The following is a 25,016-nucleotide window of genomic DNA, read 5'->3' as shown; positions in this document are numbered from 1 at the left end:
CAAATATCATTAGTTAACGGGCTATGGACGGGCCGGGCCAAGAGCTTTGTGCACTATGGGTTTTGCGACTAATGTCAATTTAAGAAAATTTGGAAACTGATGCAAACAAAACCCACTGGGAAAATACAAAAACTAAACCAAATTTAAGCAATGTGAAAGAAAACCTACTTGATATTGAATTTTGGGAATCTTGAGAATTATCCAATATCACATCATGTCACACATAGGAGGGTTTTCATACAAATTCCGCAACCAAAAAGATCAGAGAATCTCTAGCATCATTAGTTTGTTAATAAAAGTTAAAATGTAGTCATCAGAATAACTTACTTAGCACTAAAACTCCAAAAACTAAGAAGCCACTCAACAATGATGGGCTACAGGGCTACATTAAGTTTAACACATATATGGCGATAGTGAGACAATTCCAACACAGTCTTTTTTCCTTCACCGACGGCTTTTTAACGAACAGAACCTTAAAAGGATACTCACAAAACACACTGTACGTAACGAGGAACTCTACAGAGTATTTCGCGATGAAAGCTTCTTTAAATGTTTATAAATTTGTCAAAATAAATCACAACAAACCACCGCCTTCTCAACAAAACTTGCAATCCAAGGCCCTAGGACCTTGCAATCATGGCGGCGGCGCTATGTTTATGTGGCGGCATCTAGGTAGTATACACAACAGTATATCAAATAAATACGTTTTTTAAGTAAGAATCAAGGTGAAAAACAAAATAAAACAAATAAAAATAAAACCTAAATCACGAAGTCTGAAAAATCGAACGAAAAACAAAACAAAAACTTGATCATATATGTTTTATTATACAGTTGGTCAGGATCGCTACCTGCCGTAGCTGCGACAATCAAGAAGTGTTCGCTCATTTTCGATTGATGATGATGATGCGTAAAAGTCGCAAAAGTACCCAATGACATTTCAAGCTTACCATGTTTTCTGCTTACGCTGCTAGCGATATCCATATCTTGAAAAGAGCCTAACATAAAATAGCAAAAGGAAAGTAGCAGATAGTTGTCCACAGAGATTCGGTTGACACGTGGGCATGAATTGAAAATAGATTAAATCAGTTTTGCTGATAAATGGATGGATTTTCTCTTTTTTTTGGAAGACAGTGCTAAAGTGAGTGTCACCTATTTTGTATGCTTTCTCAGGCTTTTGATATTGCAGCATCTATGGAGTGAATTTAACAGCAAGGTCAATCCCAGACAAATTCATCAATTCCCATAAGTCAAGCTTTTTTTCTGCTGGTAAGTGCTGGGAAGCATAGAGTATGTTGCAAATACTTCCTTCAAGTATGCATTAGAGTCACCAATTATGAATGATAATGTTCACACACATCAGCTTGCAAGATAACTTTACTCATAGAATGTAGTTAATATAATCATGTAAACTTTTTATAGGTGTGTAATCATGACCTAATTGACTGAGGTGCTTGCTGTTACTGTTAAAATTTGTGCCATAGGTGCTTGAAATGATTTTATTCATTGAAAAGAAGTGAGTCATGATTGCCATGTTAATATTCATGCAGTTTGAATTGTTCTCAAAATAGTGTAATCAATCATGCTTATTATAGCAATAGACTAAGACAATAACTAGATTGCTATTTTTGACGGGCCGGGCCGGGCTGGGCTTGGAATATTTGCCAAGAGCGGGCTACGGGCTGGGCCGGGCTCTGAACCCATGGGCCCGGGCCGGGCTGGGCTGGGGATTTTGGGGCCCGTGGCGAACACTGTCGTAAAGCAGCTCCAGAAATCCAGCTGCGCGCCCTACCGCTCGCCCTGCCACTGTAGATTGCTAAGATATCCTGACTTTTGCCCGTGCGAACTGCTCGTCGGCTGGCCATAAAAAGCTACGTATACCTATATGAAACAGATTTTGGTTTACAGGTCCGCAGTAATATGGCCTGAAAACACTGTCTCGTTTTGTGAGCATCATGTTTGAAGAATGCACGTAATTAAGAGGCTACGATTATTTAATTTCATTTAAACATTTCAGTTAATCTAAGCCTATTGAAGCATCTTTTAAGCGCATATGTAATATGAAACCTATAAAGAAAAATGTTATGTTGTCTCGGCAAACATAAGCCGCAGCCCCTTCTTATTTGGTGATGATGCGATCCCCGTTTTTTTTTTTGCAACGGGGCTTAGAGTTATCCGCTTTTAGATATGTGCACGAGTTGTTATCTAAGCTGAGGATTATAGCGTGAATACTTTGTCTCGTTTGAATGCTTTAAACAAAAGCCTACATTAATCTGATTTTTATTCGCCTACACTCTTCAGACAAAAATAAATTCTAAAACTCACCTCACTCGAAGTATTTTTACACTTGTTCTCGCGGCAGCGCATTAAAGGTAGTGTGCCAGCTTTCTTGGACCGTATGGAGTTAATGGCCCAGATAAGGAGAACCGGATTTTTAGAACTTATCCATACCTTCAAAACTCATGGAAACGTCTTAAATTCTTCAAATTTTGAGTACCCCAGTGCGAAATTCGCCCCGACGGGTTGTCGGTCGTACCCCAACCACATTTCACACCACTATGAACAATAAATGCACACACTGAAATCGCTATTACCGATATGCTCATCCAATCAAGTTTCGATAAACCCGTTCATCATCATCTCCTGCGGTTTCGAACACGCCTGTTAGGTGGCTTCTGATGCTCGTCGAGGTCGGAATTTCCAAATACGCGTGGTGCGTCGGGCCGCGCGCTCTGACTTCGGCCAAGAAAAATGCGTCAGCTGATCATTGTCATTTCTGCCACTTGCGTGTGGTGAAATGGGGTCATAACTTATAAGACGGCTTTTTCATATCAATTATTTTACATAAAATCATATTTCAAACCATAAATAATGTTCGACAGCCAAATAAAAGAAACAATACCAATACGGGCTTACAGTTTAAGGCTCGACATTGTGTTGTCTACGATTAGACAGCTGATAACTCATTCCCGTACGTCGTATGGTCGTAACACTATAATGACCTTTGCTTATTGTCACAAGTGCGCCGCATTCGCGATTGTTGCCCGACGCCTGTTTGCAGGTGAGCCCACTACAGTTGTTATACATATCTAAAAACCGAAAAACTTTTTGGCGAAAAAGGCACTATTCCAGGCCCAGTTTTGATTTTTTTTGCGATATTAGGTAAAAACAGAAGCTTCTTATCCTAGGAAAAATAAAATGGGAAATTTTTCAAAGGTGGCACACTACCTTTAACTGCTCTGTCGGCAGCTACATGGATCCACCACGGCTCTACAGTTCCGACGACAGCATTCCTGCAGCCGGATGGATGGGTGTCACCGCTGCTGCAGAGGTGACTTTCATCTGACCTTTTTACCCAGACGCGTCACTGACTTTTATCTCCACCCGTGCTGTCTTTGTCGGTGTCTTTGTCCGCCATTTTCTCATCTCCTGTGTCGTTGAGCCAGTATTGCTATCAAACCAGGCTCAGCGCAGTTTGAAGCAGTTTTCAAATGATCAGTTCTGTATATTATGTGTATGATGTAGCCTCCAGCTGAAAACTCGACACTGTTAGACGCATGGCTTACGGGTTACTTACACGAGAAGTTATTGAAGTGATGAGAAGTTACTGAGATAAAAGTTATCAGATTTCACGATTTACCGTTGTTAACCATTTTCCATTAAAACCCTTCCCGCTGCTGATCCACTTGTCTTGTAGTTTCTTATGTCACCTGTCGCCCAGTCCTTTTGTAAGCCTCCGGGCCATTTTACTTTTTATTCTGCTGATCACTTGATGGGCCTTTTCAGTAACCAGATTTATCAGCTCTTAGGCTTTTGATATTCAGCGATCAATGCTGTGGCTATGTTGTGACTGCCATCCCGATAACTGCGTTTGGCGATCAGCTGCGGCGCTATTTGTTGGCCGTTTTTATTGCCGTTTCGGAGGCCGGCGGCGGCGGCCCGTGCAGCGGACCGGTGCGGTCGGCTCACGGTCGGCCTGGCAGAGCTCGAGCCGTCTGCAGCTGCACCTCTGTCCGGGTCGGTGGCGGCGGCCGGCGCCGTCCCATCGGCCGCGAATGGCCGGCGAAATACGGCCTGCAGCCGTCATATTTGGGCCGAGTTAGCGGCGCCGGCGGTCGGCGGCGGCCGGAGGCTGGCCGCGCGGCGCCTGCGCCCCCTCCGCCGCTCTCGCACATCGATCGGACGTGCAGCGGCAGTCGGCCGGGCCGCCTCCGCCAGCCAGCATGGCGAGCAGCTAGTGCACACCATGTCTGAGACGCCGGCCACATCCCATCTCGGCGCCCTCTTCTGCTGCGTCCTCCTCTGTCTTCCAAAAGGTGAGCAGACTGCAGCGACTGGCCGTGGGCTCCGGCAGGGGCGGTTCGGCTGCACTTCAGGAAGCAGAGCACGCCTGTGTGGAGTACGCACGGCCACCGTCCCGCGTCACCCACTGACCTCGATTCATTTTTTGGTCACTGGGTCTCACAGAAATTGGAGCGCGGCGCGATACCGGAACTGTCCCCAATCTCGGTATGGCTTTGGGTGGTGTCACTTCGTTTTTCGTGGGAGGTAGCAAACGTTTTTGGCCGATGAGAGGCGTTATTTTAGCGCAGAGAACAGCTTTTCTCCGGCGGCCGTCGAACAAAGAGGGTCGGCTGACAGTGATAGATGACTGCCCATTGGCGGCTGGGAAACCCCTACCGGCATCAAACGCTGTCACGGGGCGACGGAAACCCATCTGCACTCAGCCCGATTCTAGGAACGCACCACGATTTCCGAGATTCGTGCTCAACCCAGCTGAGAGAGATCTGCTTTTAATAGCTCCCTTTTGGGGCACCTGTCAATGCGCGTGATTTCGGGGAAGACCATATGAAGTTTGTGACACAGATCGGGGAGTGAGAGCCGAGAGGAATGATCATTCTGAAGAGAGAAACCGACGAAGAGCAGAGTAATGTCGGATGTTTCGAGCTAGCTCACCTGAGCAATCGAAGACAGTTCAAGGAAAACTGCAATCTGATACCAATTTATGAAAAGTGTTGAGTGTTTATGGGTTGAACGGACAAAATGATAGCATTTACATCAGCATGTAGGATAAATATAAGTGCCCGAATGAACCAGCTGCATGTTTCGGAAACGTTCATCAAAGAGATCCATTCATTGAAACCGTGAAACTAATGAACTATGAGCGACAATAATAGTTGGTAGGACATTCTGTTAGGTCGAATATTTGCCGTAGTATGTTTTGAGCGAGTAACAAAATTTTGTTTTGAGCGATTTATTTGGTCAATATAATGTTTACTCAATTATTTCAATAATTTCCTTGCGCTATGTCTTAGCAGCATACCTACCTGAGAACTGGCCACCATCTATGCGTGAACACAGATGAGCAGACCGACACTGGTCTGCGGCCCATTTCACGTGTGCAACTGCAGCCGAGTTCCGGTTGCTGGCGGCCCGCTGGCCCAGTCAGTCTGCGGGCGACCTTCGGCGGCCCGGCCGACACCATGTCGGCCATCCCGGCAAATGACACCGCTCCGGCGGCCGTCCGTCTCCGGTATCGGCCAGCGGGATCGGTTCGCAGCGCCGCCGGCGACGCGGCTGTAACCGGCCCTGTTCCATCAGCCACTAAAGAGAGTCGCCCAGGACCGAGACGGCGTACCGCCCCGAACAGCCACCGAGCGGCTCTCTCAGACGGTGACATGGGACAATTTCAGCGCCTGTCAGAAACCGCTTGATTGTCGGAGAGGAGATGTGGCGGGATCGGGTGCTGGAAAGTCATACCCACCGGTCCTTTATTCAGAAATGGAATGGGTGGCTCTTCAGAAGTGATGTGCCCGGTTGCTCGTTTACGAGAAATACCGCATCTGGTGCCCTGAAGTAGAGAGACCACTTAAATATTTTGTACTGAATACGGGCTGTTTGTTTGAACGAACGCACAGACAGCTTTTGTTTTCTATTTGTTCCCACTCACCGGATTTCTAAGAGTAGTCGAGATATTAATGATTGTTCCAGTGGCATCTGTATCGAATGAAAATTATTATAACAACAGCAAGACACCTGAACTTAATGAATAAATAGAAGGATGAAGGCACGCGATTTCATATGCCTATACCAGCAATATTGCATTGTTATTCATTATATTGATGCTTGCTAGAGTAGGTTTTGCATAAATGCTTGATGAGCTCGGGTCCGGAGAGGGCCCACTAACTGGCGTCTGGCCTCAATGTGTCGCCACCGCCGGCGGCATCTCTATCTGACGGGATCAGCTCCCCTACTAACCGTGTTAGCACGAGGAGCGCTCCATCAGCGGCCGACACGGCTACATACGCGGCTCGGCGGGCCGCGGAGACCGACCCGGGGCAGTCACAGTGACAACAACTCCTCGTCGTCTTCTGCATCTTAATCTGCTCCTCAGCCCTTCCTCGACCTCGCTCTCCTCAGCCCTTCCTCACTTTCCTCCTACTCCACTCTTCTCCCTTTCGTCATCTTTCTTCTCATCCTCTCATCCCTCTTTATTCTGCTTTTCTTTTTCCTCATTTCTGCCTTTCTTCTCCTTTTTCCCTCTTATTGAATTCATGTCTGCATCAACGGATCAACATCAAGAGTGTTCCAATGGCGTACCAGTTGTAGGCTCGCTTACTTCCCTTATCTTCTTCCTTTCATCATCCACTTCCTTCCTTTACCCTTCTCGGCGCCATTTTCCTCTCCTATTCGCCTTCCTTTTCATTCTCCGGCCGTCATCAAATCAGAGAGCACGAAATGGCCGGGTGGCTTACGGCTTTAATTAAATCGGGCGATGCCGGTTTGTTTACGGCTCACCCAGAGCGGGGTTATTGACGGGTCGCTTGCTCGGAAGGGTTTGCTGACGGGTCGCTCGGTGGGACAGGCGACTGACGGTAGTGCGGATGGTTGCTGTGTTGACCGGCCGTCAGCCGTCAGCAGCTCGGGCCGACCGGACATTGGATCGGGAGTCGGCTCTGTCCACCGTCCAGCCTGACAACAGACTCGCAGTGGCTGCCAGCCAGCTGGTCGGGGAGGGGCTGATACATCAGACCGCTGGAGCGTGCTTGATTTAAACAATTTTGCTAGGGATGTATTCAAACGACTGCCTTTTATGGTGATTGGTCCGAAGTTCGGCGCTTGAATGCCACTGTTGTTGACTTAGCCGCGGCGCTGGGCCGGTTGATGAGATTCCTGATGCCAGCGCGCCAGATCAGGTTATCTCGGGTCTCTCTGGCACACGGGACCAGAGGGATTCTCCTCTAGCGATACTGAGACGCAATCTGCATGCCAGCTAGGCTCTCGTATTTCGCTTAATGGCATTCATGTTATGTGAGACAATAGCAATACCATTGCTGGAAAGGGGAGTGACTTTTGCAGACAGCTTATAAAAAAGTAGCCTACATAACATGAAATGAGCGGATAGTCTTTTCCCAAGATAGTGCCTGTGTCAACTTTTATCATTCAGAGCACGAATTAAGATGATTTCACGAAGCTTATGAAACGAGTATCGCGCAGTTATTTGTATTTGGTTCAATTGCCATTTTCTTTGCGTTCATTAAGTATTTTTAAACCCTTATTATTTTCGTTGTAAACATTCAAATTATTTTTGACAGTTAATTCATTGACGTTTGACAGTTGATGGGTATGATAGAGAAGTAATTATAGATGCAAGAGCAAAAACTCCTGATATCCTACAAAAGTACAGATAACTAAAGCAAAATAGCAATGAGATGAGTCGGTAGTATGCTTGGAATACGTAGAGTAGTAGTCATTTCCGTGGTAGTGGCCCGTAAAACCTTTGCAATCGGATATTTATTTTTTACTTGGGATCACATAAAATGGAGTTAGCGTTGATGTTTACCGGATGAGCGTCAGTCGCTTGATATTCATGAGCTACTTCCGAGGTCGAAGCGTCCATGAAGATTATATTACGCTATTCAGGACATTTACTGCAAGTCATAGCAGTTCTCTTTCTTGGTTTCGGTCGCAGGGAAGTGGTGGCGTAAGATTACCGTTTTGTCGCCATACGAGCTATATCAGGACAACACAACTTCTAACCATTCCCACTCGTCGGTGTCCATTGTCCATGATTGCTCAATGTCATGCCATCTATCAAATATTGTCATCAAATAATATACTAATGCGTACCAGACATCGGCAAAAGTGACAGACACTAATTTGTTGCTTTGAGCATTAAATGCACATATCATTTCACCCTTTTTCGATTTGTTTTTTCCTAATTGCATAGGATTCCTGCGTATGGCATATAATCCTTAACCCTCGCCGGCACAGGGGGGGGTGATGCAACCCCCCTAAGGTTTTTCGCGAATAACTCGCGTAACAAGCGGACGATCGCGACGAAACTTTCAGTACCCTCGCATTGATCAATTTTACACCTACCCTGAAAATTTCATGACCCTGACCCCAATGACCTTTGACCTGTGACCTCTTTTCTGTGACCATGTTTGGCCGAAATCGCGGTTCGGCGCATGTCGGCTCGCATTAGCCGCGCGTTTGCAAGCTTTTCGTGGTTTCAAACGTTCAAACATGTGATTTGATGTTGCTCCCATGCATTAGGGTGGGTGTCAAGGTCACCTGAAGGTCAGGTCAGGTCATTGACCTTTGGTGACCTCGGGTGACCTCGGTTCACTTTTTCGAGTTTTACATGTTTCTAGGCTAGTTTTTGGAGCTGAATTCAAATTTAGCAACCATTTGAACATTTACGAAGTGGTTTTGGTGCCTTCGTAACATGTTACGAAGCTGTCCGAGGTGGTTGACACGTATTACGAATACCCGTCACAGCCCCTACCGGTTGACCTGACCTGACCTGACCCGACCTGGTCTAAATGCTTAAAGACATCATCTATGATCAAAACTAACACGATATTCGTGATCAGCACCCCGGTAAACCACATAGCAGCCACACTTTACGACTTTCTAACAGGTCCCGATTTTCCCGATTTTTGGGTCATTGACCTGACCTGGAAGGTCACCCGATGACCTAGGACCTTAAAATAGGGTATCATCGGCTTCCTTTCGTGACGGGCAACACGCTCGTTTTTTCCGCGAAGCTCTAGCTCGATCAGGGGCCAAACGCGAGGGGGGGGGGGGTCGTACCAGCCCCCCCCCCCTTGTGCCGACGAAGGACTCAAAATGGCCTGTGCCGGCGAGGGTTAAAACTATACCTTTCTAAGATGCATTCACAAAAAAACTGTTTCAAGATAGCCTCGTTTATATTCATTAAATTCGCTGTAATAGCTATACTCGCACTGGATGCCGCCATGCTTCTACTGAATTGCAGAAAATCAATAAGATGATTGAGCCACTTACCAACAGACATACTGACCTAGAGACCTTTGGAATATTTCGGTCAAGGCTGTGTAAATTGGCATGTCGCCGGCCGTTTGACAGCCCTGTACTACATCCAAGTGGGATTGATTTACCACTGACTCAAGAGAATGGAGCTCCCACTTGACCTTGGACTGGATGGCGCCGCGCTGTCGTCCGCGCCAGATCAACCCATAGCCTGATTTAGAGAGCACACTTGAGCCACGGCACCGGAAGCAAACAAATGGTGTCGAGAAATCACCCGAGAAAGGCTATCTATACAACCACACAACAGTCCCAAAGTGATGTAGGTAAGCTGGAAATAATTGATTTCCTTTTGCAATAGACTAGTTTGCTGGCGATTCGCATTGTGATGATGTGCTTCGAAATCGAATAACGTTTATATTATGGTTATATATGTATTACTGATACATTTTCATATCATTTTATTTTCCTTTTCCTCAAATATTAAAACACAGATTTAGCGCATGCGATGCCATGCAGGCATGACCAAACGACGGAAAACGGAGGATGGCATTGGACAAACTACCAAGCGTTGGACCATATATCTACCATCAACTACATAGTGCTTTGAGCATTACATTAAACGTAATTGGGTGTCCTGGCTTAATTTTACAATTAACATTCATGTAGAAAATTCATTATTCTCCAGTCCACAACACAGACTGAAAAACTATCAAATATGTCCAGCGCCGAAGCTGTTACGAGTTCGCGGTGTTCAGTTACAATAGATATTTATTATCGTCTTCTCTCTTCCCAGTAAAGTCGCTATTTTCTTCTAGACTTGGCAGTATGCATACGATTCATTGGCTTTCCGGTTGGCTGGGCGACGTTTTTGGCGCTGCCACCACACGGCGCGTCGGGAGGATGAAGTGCCGATACTCACTGACACGGAGGCAGCGAAAAATCCACCCATATCGTGATAAAAGGTGACGAGTTCAATAAAGGCCACCGCACACTATCCATTCGGCCGGATCATTCGGTCGTTACAGCGGCGATTTTCTCGCGCAAGCGTTTATATCGGCCGAATGGCCGAATCGCTTAGAGCAGAAATATCGTCGTTAAAATATCGCCTGAACTGTTGTAACCGAATTTCAAGAGCGCAGGTAATGAATGTTTTATAACGAATATTTGAAAAGAGTAAATAGAATCCAGCTTCCATATTTATTGCATCGGTCAAAAAAGAAACAAAATTATAGGCTAAGTACAGTTTGAGCAGGTAACTTGCTTGATAATGAAAACAAATTGGATGTTAAAAACAAACATTGAGCAAATTACACCGACTATTGATATCTGAATAGTCTGAGCATGTCGCAAGCGGCTTCCAAACTGAGCAACATTAATTTGCATTGTCTTGGTGCTCTGAGACTTGTTTGCATGCTGAGCCACCAAACAACCCGTACACACTTCAACTAGCACCGCGATACTGCACCTCAAGCTGGCACTCCAGAGGGTGCAGGAGAGACGCAGACCCCTGGTCCGGCGCATGGGGTCAGCGACGTGCTGCAGCGCCGAGACGAGCTGGACGAGCACGCCAACCGAGAGCAGGAACTTCGGCTCAACGACTCCCAGCGACGCCTTCAGTATTTCCAACTGAGCTAGGGAGCCTTCAACCTCCTCGTAGTACGGATTGAGGGTCAGATCACCCGCTCGGCCACCACCTTCCTCCAGACGGTGAGCGCACCGCTGCGGCTGGCGATGACACTACACTATCTGGCGCCGGGAGCGGAGTTTTCCGCTCTGGCGCCGAGCTACCGGCTCGCGGAGTCGACCACGCGCGCGTTGGTGTACATCTGTCGCGCGATCGTGAACGTTCGCGGTTCAGTGTACCTGCCGGAGCCGACGGAAGAGACGTTGCGCGCCAGTGAGCGGAAGTTTCGGGAGCGATGACTTTTTCGAACCGCTTTTTCAGTTTGAGTTTTACACACTGACCGAAAGCCAGGTCGGCATCGTTCAACGGTTTAGCCACCTGTTGTACACTTTGAAGTGCTGCGAGCGTTTCGACATGGGCACGGCTGCTCCTTGTGGTACTGGTGATGCCGGCACCGACCGCTCCGGAGACGGGGCTGGCCCGAGCGCCGGCCTTGGAGCTGGTGCTGCTTGCCGGGGCGCCGGCCCCGGGGACAGAGCTGGTGCGCCGGCCGTTTGCGGTTCAGGTGGTGCCTCATCGTCCAGGAAGACTCGTGTTTCATGAAACTGGCTTGTTATGTACCGCTTGAATGAGATCCACTTCTCCGACCCGACTGAAAACATAGAAAATTTGTTAATTTTGAACGCCACCTGTTGTGCTGCTGGGCCCACGACCAGCGTCATCGTTTTAGCCCGAGTCATCCATCCTCTTGGGTCCAGCCCACCTCGAGTGAGGCCACTGCAATGGCGTGTTTATAGGTATATTGGTAATGACACTCAGTACACCCTAAACACCGGCTGAGCCGACAGTACATAGATGTCGCCTCTGCTGGGAGACGCGCGCGCCATCTAAAGGCGGGTTGGTGGAACAGCTACCAAAGGTCCACTCATCAGTCGTTACACTGAAATGTGTACTATTGGTCTCAAGATAAGGGTCCAGGCGACCTGTAGGTTTGATGCGGTGAATACCCCCGCCTTCGCCACACTCGCTCGGTGCTACGGAGCTCCGATCTCGCGACCGGTCACCTGTACTTGTAGACTGTGCCGCATGACATAGCAGTCGAGCGGGCCAGCGGAGCTTAGGCGGAAACTAGCGCCGCGCTTGACAGCTCGAAGGACGCTCACCATTCCGGCGGTAGGGCCGCTCGCCATTTTAACTCCATGTAGCGTCTGGCTGACAATGAAAGACACTACAGGACGACAATATAGGGTTCGGCAAAAGTTATGTCCACTACCTATGACAACACTTTCCTGTTCCTAATCGTGTCCACACCTGAGGGATGACGATTCAGGCTGCACTCCTGCATTGCACGGTCCTTGGCCGCAGAACATGAGGTGACGAACGGATCTCGGGTCACGGATCACCGAGCTACGGCCAGTTTCACAGAGATTGTCCACCTGAACGGCTGCGTCGCTACGTGAATGTCTGAAATTTCTATCAAGGGAGCTGAACCAGACAGTCCGCATGCTCCAGGCCGAAATGACACAGCGTGTCATTGCTGATTGGTTGGGACATCTGCCTGTTGTTTTTGTTTGCAAGTCTTAATTATAGACGAACTGTCTGCACAGTCCGGTGTTGGTGGGATAAGCATACGGCTGCTGGCAGTGTTGCTGATCGTTCCAGTTTGCCGGCGTGCGCCTACCATTTCAAACGTTACAGAAATCGCATTGAAAAAGGCGACCGGGAAGAGGGGCCAATAGTTGGTGACAAAATTGGCCAAGCGGCTCGCGCTGAAGCGCCATCACATCTCCAAACAGGACCGTGAGACGCTATTGGAAGAGCTCCAAGGCTCATTACCTACCTTCGGGCCAATACTAAGCCAACGCATGGTCAATGACATGTTGACATGCATTTTCAATCAGGACGGCGCGCCAGCTCATCGCTCTGCCAAGGCCTAGCGGTAGTGCGAATTGAACGTGCCAGACTTCTGAAGGAAAGAGATGCTAGCCGGCTGCCCTCCGGACCTCATCCTGATCGACTAACTTCGGGCTGTCGTCCAGCAGGACCTGGACAAACAGAAGCCGGCGGCCAACCTCGGCGCCTTGTCGTTACAGCTCAAACGGTCATGATAAAAAGTCCATCCGTACTTACTGCATAACCTAGTTGCCAACATGCAAATTTGCGTTCGTATGTAAGTCCCTGTTCGTGGGGAATAAACTGAACGCTAAAGAGAATCGCTGTCCCCTATGTGGTAACTTAGAGAGAACATTTTTTTCTTTAAGGATAAAACTTTGCCGGACCATGTAGCTCACGCATCATTCATTGCAGTTTCACCTTAGACTGCAAGACGTGGCAATTTGTTTAGGACATAGCAAATAATGTTGTCATGATCGGCATACCGCCGAGTGCGTCACTATCTATACTCGTATCATTATCTTAACCCGCGCCCCACTGGGGTCTGCGTATAACACGCCCTACTGGGGGGGGGGGGGGGCTATTCATAGCCCCCCCCCTCCTAACTCCGAAACTACTGGGCCGATCGTCAAAATAAAAACGGCGTCTGATAGCCCCGGAAAAACTGTCGAGCGAAACCTAATTTTATTGACCTCGAGGTCATTCATGACGTCACAGGTCAGGTCAAAGTAAAAATTATTAGCATTTTGGCTTCTTCACGTTTTGGGCTCTGGCCGCCGTCTTACAAGTCAGATCAGGCTCATTTTTGGTTCACACACTCGTGAACAGATGCTCTAGATACTCTGAGGGTACCAAACTTGTACTTTGATTTTCAGGTCAAGGTCAGGTCATCACAGGTCACGAAAATATTATATCATCCGTCGGTCACGTGACACATGTTTTATGGTCCATTTAGGCCAAACATTTCGAATTTGATGTCGTCTGTGTCATGCGAGGTCATTTTGAGTCAAATTTAGCTTAGGTCAGGTCACTTTCAGGTCAAAAAAGATCAAATTTTGAAGTTAAAATTTTTCAACAAAAAAGGTGTCTATTCCGTTTGATGTTCCGATGCCGTTTGAGCACAGGAACACGATGGTGCTATTTATATTGGCGTACGATGTCAAATTCGTGCTGAAAAATTGACTTGAAAAATCAATAATTGCTAATTTTTTGCATGATGCGTATAACTTGGCCATTTTTGAAGATATTTAGCTAAAACTTGCTAGAGGTAGTCATAATAATGCGTTCTATCACATATATTCCGGTTTTTTCGAAAAGTCAAAGACTTTTTGAAAAAATGTAAAAATATAAATTTTGAATTTTACTATTTACAATTTTCGAAATTTTCAAAATTTCGAAAATCCGAGATGGCAGTTTGATAGCGCAGTCTATTCTGAGTCGTCTCATGCAAAGAAATTGGATCTAGCTTAAAAACTGAGCTCTTGGGAGCGATTGCCGTGGTTCAATGTTTTGCGTCGAAATCGGCCGAACATGACGTCACTCTGACGTCATTTCTGGCCGACCTATGGTAGGTACGAAGTTCAAATTTTGACACAAGGTGTCAAATTGATGCAGCCGAAGGTACTGAAAGTTTGCCGTCGATACGTCAAGCAGTTTGGAAGTTATTGCAGAAAAACGGGAGGGGGGGGGGCTATTTATAGCCCCCCCCCCAGTGGGGCGCGGGTTAACGGTTGCATATTTCAACCTTCATAACTTTTAATTTCCTACTGTTTCATATAATTTCATTTATGGCGCTGAACAAGTGTTGAACAGTTCATTTCAATAACTGCATTGTTAAACCTCCGGTAGGGTTAACCATTAAACAAGATGTTAAGTGTTACTCTAGCCCCGTTCGCTATGTGTTCGCTTAATAATTCTATCAAACGTGATATCATTCCAAGAAAGCACTAATAGTGCAGAGTGTAGAAGCCATTCCCACTGATGGGACTCGAAGCGATGCAGCTAGGTAATGCATAAGGCTGATTGGCGAATTTCAGCTTGTAGACAAGACAAGGAAATGTTCTCAAAAATCAAATCCACACGTAACAAACATAATTCAAGAGTGCACGTATCTCGTTGTCGTTGTATCCATTATTCCTCGTCGGACCTATCGGCTTTCTGAATATCGAGAGGGGTCTAGAGTGTGTGTGTGGGGGGGGGGGGAGGCGCCGCCGTTTCGCCCATTATTAAGCTAAAAGCCTTGCAAACAAAAACAACACCCAGCGATTCACAATCAAGTTAAAAGTGTCAGATCAGCATGAGGTCAGCTCTGAGGTCAGGTCACGTGCACAAGTGCAGGGTGTTCATTAGCGAATGGCGTAAAGTAAGCCCCCGCTCACCGCTGGAGCCCCAAATGATCGCCGGCCATCGTGCAGGCGAAAACTTCGACGACTCACGGCAGCGTTCAGTTCATCAAGGGTCTTGGACTCTTGAGTTCGCTCCGCAATTTGAGTTGCTTGAGGTTAAACGGTGAAGTCCAAGCAGGAAAAATCCAGACTGCAGAGTGACCAGGGGTGCTGGGATCCTGTTCAATTGCTCGAAGGTGAAGAGAGTCTAGCAATTCTTCAGTAATCTGTCCAGTATTCACGTTCGCAATGGCTTAAGAAACCTGGGAAGGCATTTTTAAATATATGATTATGGACAATCCTCCACAAGAAGAAACTGAACTGGAAACATTATCGTCCGATCCTAATGACCGTCATCTCCCCTGACAGCATGGTGTCGAGGCTGGAAGCGTGCACCTTTTGGCTCACGGCTCAGTGAAGCGGAAGAATGGTTCGAAAGGGTGATATTGAGTGACGAAAAGTGGCTCGCGCTACAGCAAGCGCCCGCAAGAATAATACAGGCTCCTTCGCCGAAGAATCCACAAAGGTTGATTCCATACATGGATGTGCACGGAGCGAAGGTCTTGGCCGAGGTCTGCCGCACGGAGAAGCAAGCTTTCTTCGAGCGACATAACTGATTTCTGTATGTGCTATGTAAAATGTCTAAGATTTATCATTCCAACGGTGAGCTGTTAATGTAATATGTCTTACGCCGCTGGCGGGGCTGACTTTATGTCATCTTTTATTGATGGCCCTGTAATTTGGAGGAAAGCGCGTGGATGTTTAAATGCGGAATTATCACGCACCGTAGACAGTGTTTACAATTGCCTCACGTGCAAAGAGATAAAATTATCAGGTGTCGTGTAACTGATTTTTTAAACGTCTAGACGATTAACAAACTGTTAAACGTCTAGTAGACATTTCGTCTAGTCTGAAATATGTCGTATTTTTATATAAAATGTATTCTTTACCATTAAGCGCCCGAAAGATATCGGCGGTAGGGGATAAAATTATTTAACCGCTCGTAGGTAGAAAAATATTTTAAACGTCTCGCCTAACCGCTCGACGTTTAAAATATTTGTTCTACCTACTAGCGGTTTAATATATAATCACCTTGTATTTCAGTTGGAAGTTGGAACGGTAGTTAATATATATTAAACCGCGAGTAGGTATAACAAATTTTTTAAACGTCGAGCCGATAGGCGAGACGTTTAAAATATTTTTCTACCTACGAGTGGTTTAATAATTCTATCCCGTACCGCCGGCATCTTTCGGTCACTTAAGTTAAAAAATACATTTAATGTAAAAATACAGCATATTTCCGGCTAGACGAAATGTCTACTAGACGTTTAACAGTTTGTTAAACGTCTAGACGTTTATTAAATCAGGTAAACGACATTTGACAATTTTCTCTCTTTGCACGTGAAGCAATTGTAAACGCTGTCTACGGAGCGGGATAATGACAAAAAAACTCCAATATCTATGTAACGTCGTTTATGACGTTGCATATGGTTCACAACGCAAAAGTTGAGCATCGATCTTGCAAGGAGTGAAGCGACACGAGCACGACTCCATGTGCAAACGATAGTCTTAAATCTTTTTTTGTCATCAACATAAATTTTAATATTTCCCTTGTTGAATTATGATGGTGAGGGAGGTCACGTCATTGACCTAGCTTTACGTGAACTTCTAGAAATTACGAGACATAAAAGTTGCAAGGTCTCGGAAGAATATGAAGTCCTATGAGTTTTATTTATCTGCATAAGTTGACCTAGCGATGGCGGAGTTGCCAAGCCGCCGAATATTTTGGGACCGAGTGAAGTCTTTTATGACGTCATAGGTCAGTGACTCAACAAGAATTGAAAATGTAATTGGTCGTTGGTGTCACCAAAGAACCGGCTTGAATCAAGTCAGGTGTGCTATTTTTCAGCTTTCAGGTTTCCTTGTTGAGAGCAATCGCAAGAAGTCTGGGGTAGGTAACACCCGTCACCCTCATCTATGGAAAGTTATGCTTTTGCGGAGCGACCTTCAAAGCCAGTGCGCCCCATGCACTGTCGTGTTTTCAGCTTGCTGTCGGTTTTCCAATATATGGAAGCCAGTTACAGGCGTCTCTTACTCTCTCATTGGTCAATCGCACACACCACGTGTGGTTCATCAACGACCAATGAGAAGATGAGAAACGCCAGCAAACTGACAGCATGCTGATTTGGTGATCAAACAGCGCCCTGACCACACCCCTCCCATCTATCGCTGACACCTTCCTCGGTAACTCGTCTCGAGACGCGACTGAGCCAGGCCCTTCGACCGGTTACCGCCGCCGGCATAATTCCGCCTAATTCCGACTGCACCGCTGGACACCACACTGCGGCGAGCGACCCCGCTGTCAGACTCCGGCCGAACGCACCCCCTCCCCTACCCCCCACTCCAGCTGTGGCGAGGGTGAGGGTATTCACCGCATCAAACCTACAGGCCGCCTGGACCCTTATCTTGAGACCAATAGTACAACTGTACACAAAGGTGGATCTGCACTGGTTGGAGTGGACAAATCTACCTGGTTCATTGACCCGGCAGAGAAGAAAACTATCACTATTGTGACAGATCTCTGGGGAATAACTGACACACACAACAGTATTAAATGGCGAATAGTTACTACAGAAAGGACAGGTGGCTATTTTTATATTTGTTCAGTGCCATTACATTTTATTTAACATAAAATGAGCTCCTGTACAGAGCAGACAAAAAAAAAAACATTCAGCATGCTGATCTCACAAAACTCTTTCAATGCAAAATTGCATGCAAGTGTTTGTGTGCATCCCATAAAGCCTTAACACTACTCCAGACTTTTCATTCATGGCCCTGCGTTTGACACAACCAACATCTGGCAGAAACACAGAAAAAGGAAAAATACTCTGAGAAATGCAATTTCTATTATATTTCAATTTTGATAACTCAGATTTTGTATTATGATTCATGGTATTGGTACCATAAGAAAGAGTTGTGCTCAACGCTTTCACCAACCATGCAATGAAGTACCTACATATATGTATAAGATGTGACACATTAGTGCGACAGTGGCCTGTTGGGAGGCAATGTGAATGAAATGATAAATGAAAACCAATGAGAAAGATTGCATGGTAAGCATAGGCGCGGGAGCCGGGGGAGCAGCTTGCCCTCCCCCCCCCCCCCAACTCTGGGGCCGTGGGGACGATGCCCCCACAGCTTTGAGACGGAATACCACACTTTTTTGCAAATGTTTTCTTTTTTTGTTGAAAAAGCCAAGGGATGAAAAATAAGTGGCCTAAAACCAGTGAGAAAACCAGATTTGGGGGTACCTACCCTAGGTTGATCTCTATTATGGTGTGCCCCCTCCCCCCAGTCTGAACGTAGTTCCCGCGCCCCTGATGGTAAGAACATTATATAATAACATTATACTTTCAATGACTCTGACTTGCAAGGTTTGAATTTTAATGGAATAATTTAAGAATAGCTCTTTGAAACTTAGAACTCGTGTCCAACATTTCAAGTTAACTGGCAAAAACAGAAAATATTTGCTTATATTGATATGAATAATAAATGGCCATTTTCCAAGAACACCTACTGTGGCATTTAGTAGTAGACAAATGTATGCCCACTGACTGTATAATCATGGCAAATGGAGAAAATGGGGAAATGGAAATGAAAAGTGGAGCAGAGATGGTTGAAACGAATATTTAAACAACATTTCAATCTAAATCACACAGGCAATTAACACAAAACACAACACGAATATCATTTCGAATACTTACTTCATTTCCATCGCAAACACCCCCACACCACATGAGCCCCTCGCGTCGAAAATGATTGGAATGTAAACAAGAATTGTCAAGGTTGTCTAAAAACAATATGGCGGCTGCTGATTTTCGGTCGCTAAATGACTGCCACGCGCGATAAAGTTCAACCGGTCGAACTTTTTTTCGGTCGTCGCGTGAACATCGTTTGGGCCGAATGCCTCCATAATATTGGCCGAATGCACAGTCGTTGTGTCGGTCATTCGGCCCATATAAACACTTGCGCGAGAAAATCGCCGCTGTAACGGCCGAATGAACCGGCCGAATGGATAGTGTGCGGTGGCCTTAAGGGTGTGTGACTTGGGATGAAACGATGAACTGCAAACATGACAACCCAATGTTTCGAAACCTTTGACTTGGCTCGTAATTCTTTGATCTGCATTTTGTTTTGAAAAGGACAAATCACTGCTCGTCGTTTAAACTGAGAGGACTTGTGAGCTTCTCAATGAAATGGTTAGATCAGCATAATTTGCATATCGAATGCCTGGAGGCCTCGTCCAAATAGATTTACTGCGCGATGCTGAGCCCGAAATCTCCCAAAGCCTATCACGCTGTCTGCCCGACGACCGCACCAATCGAGCCTGATAACTCATTCAGTTCAGCCGAAAATTTAGTGGCCCGGCTCGTGTAAGCCAGGGTATCAGAATACAAATCCCACTGTCACGAGATTTTCGGAAATTTCAACGTCCAAAAAGACATGATGAATGGCACCGGTAGGAAACACAATGAAAGCTCCTAAAATAGAAAGTTATTTTGGTGTAAGGGGTAAAATATGTCAATTGCCCAAGCTACGCGCTAGTTTCCAAATGAAAATCATTCCGTTTATGTACGAGCACCATCGGTAGCATTTTGTGTGTGTTATGTGATTTCAGCAGCTATTGTAATCTGTCGTTAAATTCAAACAATGATCATTGGCTCTCAGTTTTTATGGGCATGGACCAAGCAGGCTGACTAAACACGGCAAATAAACGCATGTTGTTTCGTTTGTATTTTTATGGGCATCCTTTATATGTCATTCTTCCCTAAACTCTTGAAATCGTCCGTGAAGCTATTTAAGAAGACTGTGTGGATGTGCGCCTCTTCAGCTAAGCTGACTTGTCTGTCAGTTGTCACGCCATTTTTGTAGGCACTGGCGGCAGGTGCAGGCTCCTTAGCAATCTCCTCACAAACTTCCCATCTCGTTATTTAGAACTGGCGCAGCGCTGGAACCACAGACACGGTTGGCTGCCAGCCGCCACCCGCGGCCCATTCAGGCCGTCACCCGACACAGACACTGCCATCCAGCTGTCAGAGATGTGCCGCGGCGGCGTCACGGCCCTCGTGCGCGGAACCGTCACGGCTGGTGTCGGCTCGGCACGGAGTCGATTGGTCACGCTCGGCTGCTGTGGCCGGCGGTCGACTGAACCCTGTAACCGGCGGGGGTCAGCGGCACAGTGGCCACCGCGGCGGCGCGGCGGACTGGCGCGGCGATAATAGCGCAGCTCCCCTGGCGCGGTGCCCCGCCCGCCGGAAGGACCGGACGGCGGCCGGCGGAGCGCGGACGGCTCGGCTCCGACCGGCCGGACAACCCATTGCCGTTCGACCGGCACCGTCGGTCACTTCCGGCGGCCGTCGGTCGGCCGGGAGCAGCCGCCAGACAACGGAGCCGCCCGCCGACCGGAAACGACCCGCGGCGCGCCGCCGCTGCTGGTCTGCCGAGCAACGGCACGATTTGGAGCCGCCGTCAGGTCTGGTGGGGTCTGCAGTTTCCGTCCGTCGCACCACTCTGAGGTGACCTGCGCCGCTCCGCTGGCGGCCGGCAGACGCAGAAAGGGTTCTGTGTGCCGCTGATGGTCGCTCTGCAGTAATGGCCGCCGCCGGTGACTGGTGATCGTTCCGCCCCGCGGTCTCCGGGCCAACCGGACCGTCTGTCCGCGCGCCCCGGACCATCAGCGCTGACCCCGGCGGGGCGGGGCTGGGGAGGTCTGGTCATCAGCAGCAGCCGTCACATACAGACACTGGCGCACAGGCCAACTACATACGTGCGCATACATCAATGGCGCATGCATCAGCCAGCCAGGAGCATTCAACAGGCATGCCTCTTCAACAGTCGCCAGAAATGAGCAATAACAGACAATGACTAGCGTGCGCCGTCTCTTTTCAGCAGCTTCACGCCCGCGGTGCAAGCATTCTAGAGTCGGTCCGGCTCTCTAAGCCCAGCACAGCCTACCTGCTAATAATAGACATCGACCGAACTAGCTCACGTACGTGACGGCTCTCGGTTACGTGCATCATCTGGCTAATGCAGCCTGAGACTGATTCTCCGCAACACAGTGGATTAACCCTATTCCTGGCGGGGGGGGGGCTTCAGGAGCCCCCCCCCTGAGGTTTTTTGGTTATTTTCCCCAAACGCGTTGAGCTAGGAAGCTCAAATTTTCTGACTTTTCCTAAAAGGCTTCTACGCAACATGTCTGAAAATTTTGAGTTGATCTGACCTCAGGTCAGGTCACCAGAGGCGGTTTGGTGACCCTACCTCAGAAAAGTTTGCAATCACGCCAGAGCTAGAGTTTTTGACCGATCAATTTCTTCTCTTCAGGCTTTTGTTAGGGTACCAGTATGTGCAATTTGTATATCTCGGAATTTTGATATCGGTGACCTAAGGTCAGGTCAGTTTCGCGACCTCCCCATTATAAGTCAATGGGGGAAAAATCAACTCCCTGTTTTTACCACTAAAACGGGTCAGAATGGCCCCATATACCATACATGACTTCATATACGATCAACCTTCACTACCTTGAGGTCTGTTTTGCTGTTGGGCAGCTGTGAGGTCATGTGACGTCATCAAAGGTCACCAAAGGTTTTTGGCCAATAACTCCGTACAGGAACAAGATATAGACGCGTGGATGGTCTCATTGTGTTCAGCTCGTCAAGACGCATCGAATGATATACATGATGACCTCGAGGTCACGTGACCTGAGGTCAACCTTTGACCTTGACCTTTCGAGGTCAACATATATATCATTCGATGCGGATTGACGAGAGGATCACGATGATGCCCTTAGTTTGTTCCTATCTTGACTAATTCGAAAGTTATTCGAGAAAAACTCTCTCCATATCTAGCGCCGCCATTTTGACTTTTTCGACCCCTGTGACGTCATCTTTGACCTGACCTGAAAATGACCTTAGTAAAAATTGTAGATCTTGACCGTGCGTATCCGATGCCGTTTACCGTTTGTCGCTATCTTGCTTCGTTCTCGAGATCTCAGGGGGGGGCCGAATCGGCCCCCCCCCCGCCAGTTTCTTGTCCCGGCGGAGCCCGCCAGGAATAGGGTTAAAGTTGGTAGGAACATATTCATGTTACATACATTTTTACCTTTCCTTACGGTTGCGAGAGTCGTGATAAATGGCCAGTATAAGTTATGATATATATAATTATACGATATGATTAATAAGATATTAGATAATGATATCTGATCAATGTCAGTCGTGTAGAAGTATAAATGATTCTAACGACCATGAGCACAGCAGAAAGTCTCATAATCTATCAAACATTTCCTTATGCTGACTGCGGCTGGTCGGGAAGCAATCGCATAACCATTGTGAGGTCAACTCATGAATAAGTTCGGCCTAACTTGCGGTCGAGTCTCCGATGCAATTTGAGACATTTCCGTCACACTAGCAATTTAGGCTCCAAGTTTCACAGAACTAAGCCAAAGTTATGAAGTTCGTGACTCATATCATCAGCATTATTGGGCATTGAAGCTTGAATACGTTTGCGTCCTCCGGCTTGGCTCGGCAAGCTACCCGGGATTTCAATAAGGGATTCCTTATTAGGCAGATGGAACAATACAACACTTGCATTGAAGCAATAATGGTGCCTATCAATTTTTTTTTTTTTACATCGAAGCAAATATTATTCGTATCAATATGCAAATTGTAGTGTCAATATTTAATTGACAAAAGGCACAATTATCGTCTTAATGCATGCAACTTTTTCACATGCATGTGCAACTTTTTTTCGCCAGCGTAGGTATCACGCTAGAAATATCATGTTAGCACACGTAGCTTAAAACGATATGAAAATTACACATTTCCTTTATGCTTAAAAGTGCCTTCTGTCACGTTGAACGTCTGGCTGAAAGGAGACGATAACTATTTCTCTCTGGATTCCTTGCGCGAAACTTCTTGGACGCTGGCTGACGTCACCTGAGGCCTTGACGTCATTAGAACCGAGGTGCGTAGTAGCTGTTCGGTAATGTGAGATGTCTCAGGTATAATTAACAGTTCGCGTATACACGTTCATGGGAGCTGATATCAGAAGTGATAGGGCCACCAGGAGTACATACAGTTCCATCTGGGCTAGTTTGGAGACTCTGCACCGACGGCCGATAGCCGGCACGGGGCGTTCCGAGAGGAGCGGGGAAGTGGAGCTTTAGTCGGAGCGCCCTCTCAGGCTGCCGGCATTAACTGGCTGATAGCTGCCGCCGCCGGTCTGAGAGCGGGCTTGGCGAAATCATCACCGACGTCCTCATCGCCGTCATTATCTTCGCCGCAGCACAGATTTTATAGCCACTCTCTGCATAGGGGAGAAGTGCTGCTAGCTTGGATGTAGGCTACACGCCTACACGGTGTTATTTTTCTACACGTAGTTTCTGAACGGTGTCACAACAGACGCTGATATTGAGCTCGGCCGACTTCAGTCGACGTCAAGATCCAATTATCGACGCTCGCCTCACAGCAGAGTCTGTCACAGACAGCACGCCATGCCTGACGGGCGGTGATTACATACTGACAGGGCCAGATGCTCACGCAAACTTCCGATTGCCTCACGCGTCGTGCCTTCTCCCCCGTCGCTTCCCCATGCCGCTCCCTCTTTGCTGTTGCTGTCTATTCGTGTCTCCCTCCCGGCTCCCACTCACCACTTCTGCTGGCCCCGCTTTCTCCCTTTTTGTAATGTCGCTATCCGCCGGCAGCTCACAGCGTTCGAAACGGGAGGGTAGACTGTACCGCACAACACGCTGGTACTGCGGCGCAGCCTATACTCCAGCGACGAAAGCTGCAGTGTGGACCGGCGCGTCAGGGAAAGATAGGATTTGATGGATCAGGATGGCTCGATGCGAATCAGTCGAATTGCAATGGAAAAGGTAAATCATTTTACAGAAGACAATGCATTTTTCATCGCTCGTCCATGCCTATGCATGCATCAAACCACGAATAAATTATGTTGGCAGACTCAACACTGCACACTATGATGGATACCGTTTTCCAAACAACCCCTATAACCGAACAAACCACCTAAAGCGTAGTTCCAGAATCACTCACTGGAGTCCAAATCTGAAACGTGACCGCTCTAAGCAGCGGGCTCCCGGTGGATCTAGCTCGGAGTGTGGTCGTTGATAGCGCTCTCAGGGGCGCGTCAGGCACCGGTGCATTTATCATTCATGACGTCACGCCGCCGGAGAGCGGGGTGCCCAGGAGTCGGTTCAGTCGACACGCCGCCAAATATGAATGGCTGTCACGTCCGTCGGCTCAGGGAGCGCCATGCCATGGTACGAGGGCTGCTCAGGGAGGTCAGAGCTGAGAGTACGGCAGTCTAGGCTGTCGACACCGACGGAGAGATATGTGCACTGTGCAGCTGAACGGTGTGTGTTTGTGTGCGAGGGGAGGGAAATCAGTGTCAGAGTGATTTGATGAGACAATAATTTTTGTTTTGCTATGACGGCTCCAGCTGTAGTCTAATTTCCATTGTAAATATATGAGTCTGGCTGACAATTTCTGCTTCTTCTAAATGCAGGCCGAACAGCTGTTGACGAAGTTGATGATAATTTCTCAAACATACCAAAGCCAGCTGCTTTGAAATGTCGAGTGCTAAATAAACAGATGATATAAAAAGGCAATAATTAGGGTACTTTGTGTTTGAAAAGTATAGCAAAAATGTCGTGTGTTCTTAGGCTCTGTTTGCGAGCCGCATTTCGGCAATAGTGTCGTGTGCTTGACTGTGTATCAGTGCTTTAACAAGCTATTACATCATGATGT

The 25,016-nt window shown here is 47.3% G+C and overlaps 1 protein-coding gene across 12 annotated transcripts in view; it reads left to right on the top strand.

The window, feature by feature from the left end:
- Positions 1 to 4,174: 4,174 nt before the first annotated feature.
- Positions 4,175 to 25,016, top strand: part of LOC122375043 (neuronal acetylcholine receptor subunit alpha-7-like) — a 39,421-nt gene continuing 18,579 nt past the window's right edge. For 8 of the 12 annotated variants that reach the window (XM_043354187.1, XM_043354197.1, XM_043354193.1 and 5 more), the window contains exon 1: positions 4,199 to 4,313. In XM_043354187.1, the coding sequence (XP_043210122.1) occupies positions 4,244 to 4,313 (70 nt within the window). In that variant the 5' untranslated portion in view covers positions 4,199 to 4,243. Of the gene's footprint in view, positions 4,314 to 25,016 lie in introns of all 12 variants that reach the window. The other 4 variants (XM_043354192.1, XM_043354195.1, XM_043354194.1 and 1 more) reach the window with 3 other exon arrangements.

This window comes from Amphibalanus amphitrite, unplaced genomic scaffold (assembly GCF_019059575.1).
Source record: "Amphibalanus amphitrite isolate SeventyFive unplaced genomic scaffold, NRLGWU_Aamphi_draft 001764F_arrow, whole genome shotgun sequence".
In the NCBI taxonomy this organism is placed as follows: domain Eukaryota; kingdom Metazoa; phylum Arthropoda; class Thecostraca; order Balanomorpha; family Balanidae; genus Amphibalanus; species Amphibalanus amphitrite.
The sequence above is the reverse complement of the archived record's forward strand: the minus strand, read 5'-3'. Positions and strand labels throughout refer to the sequence as shown.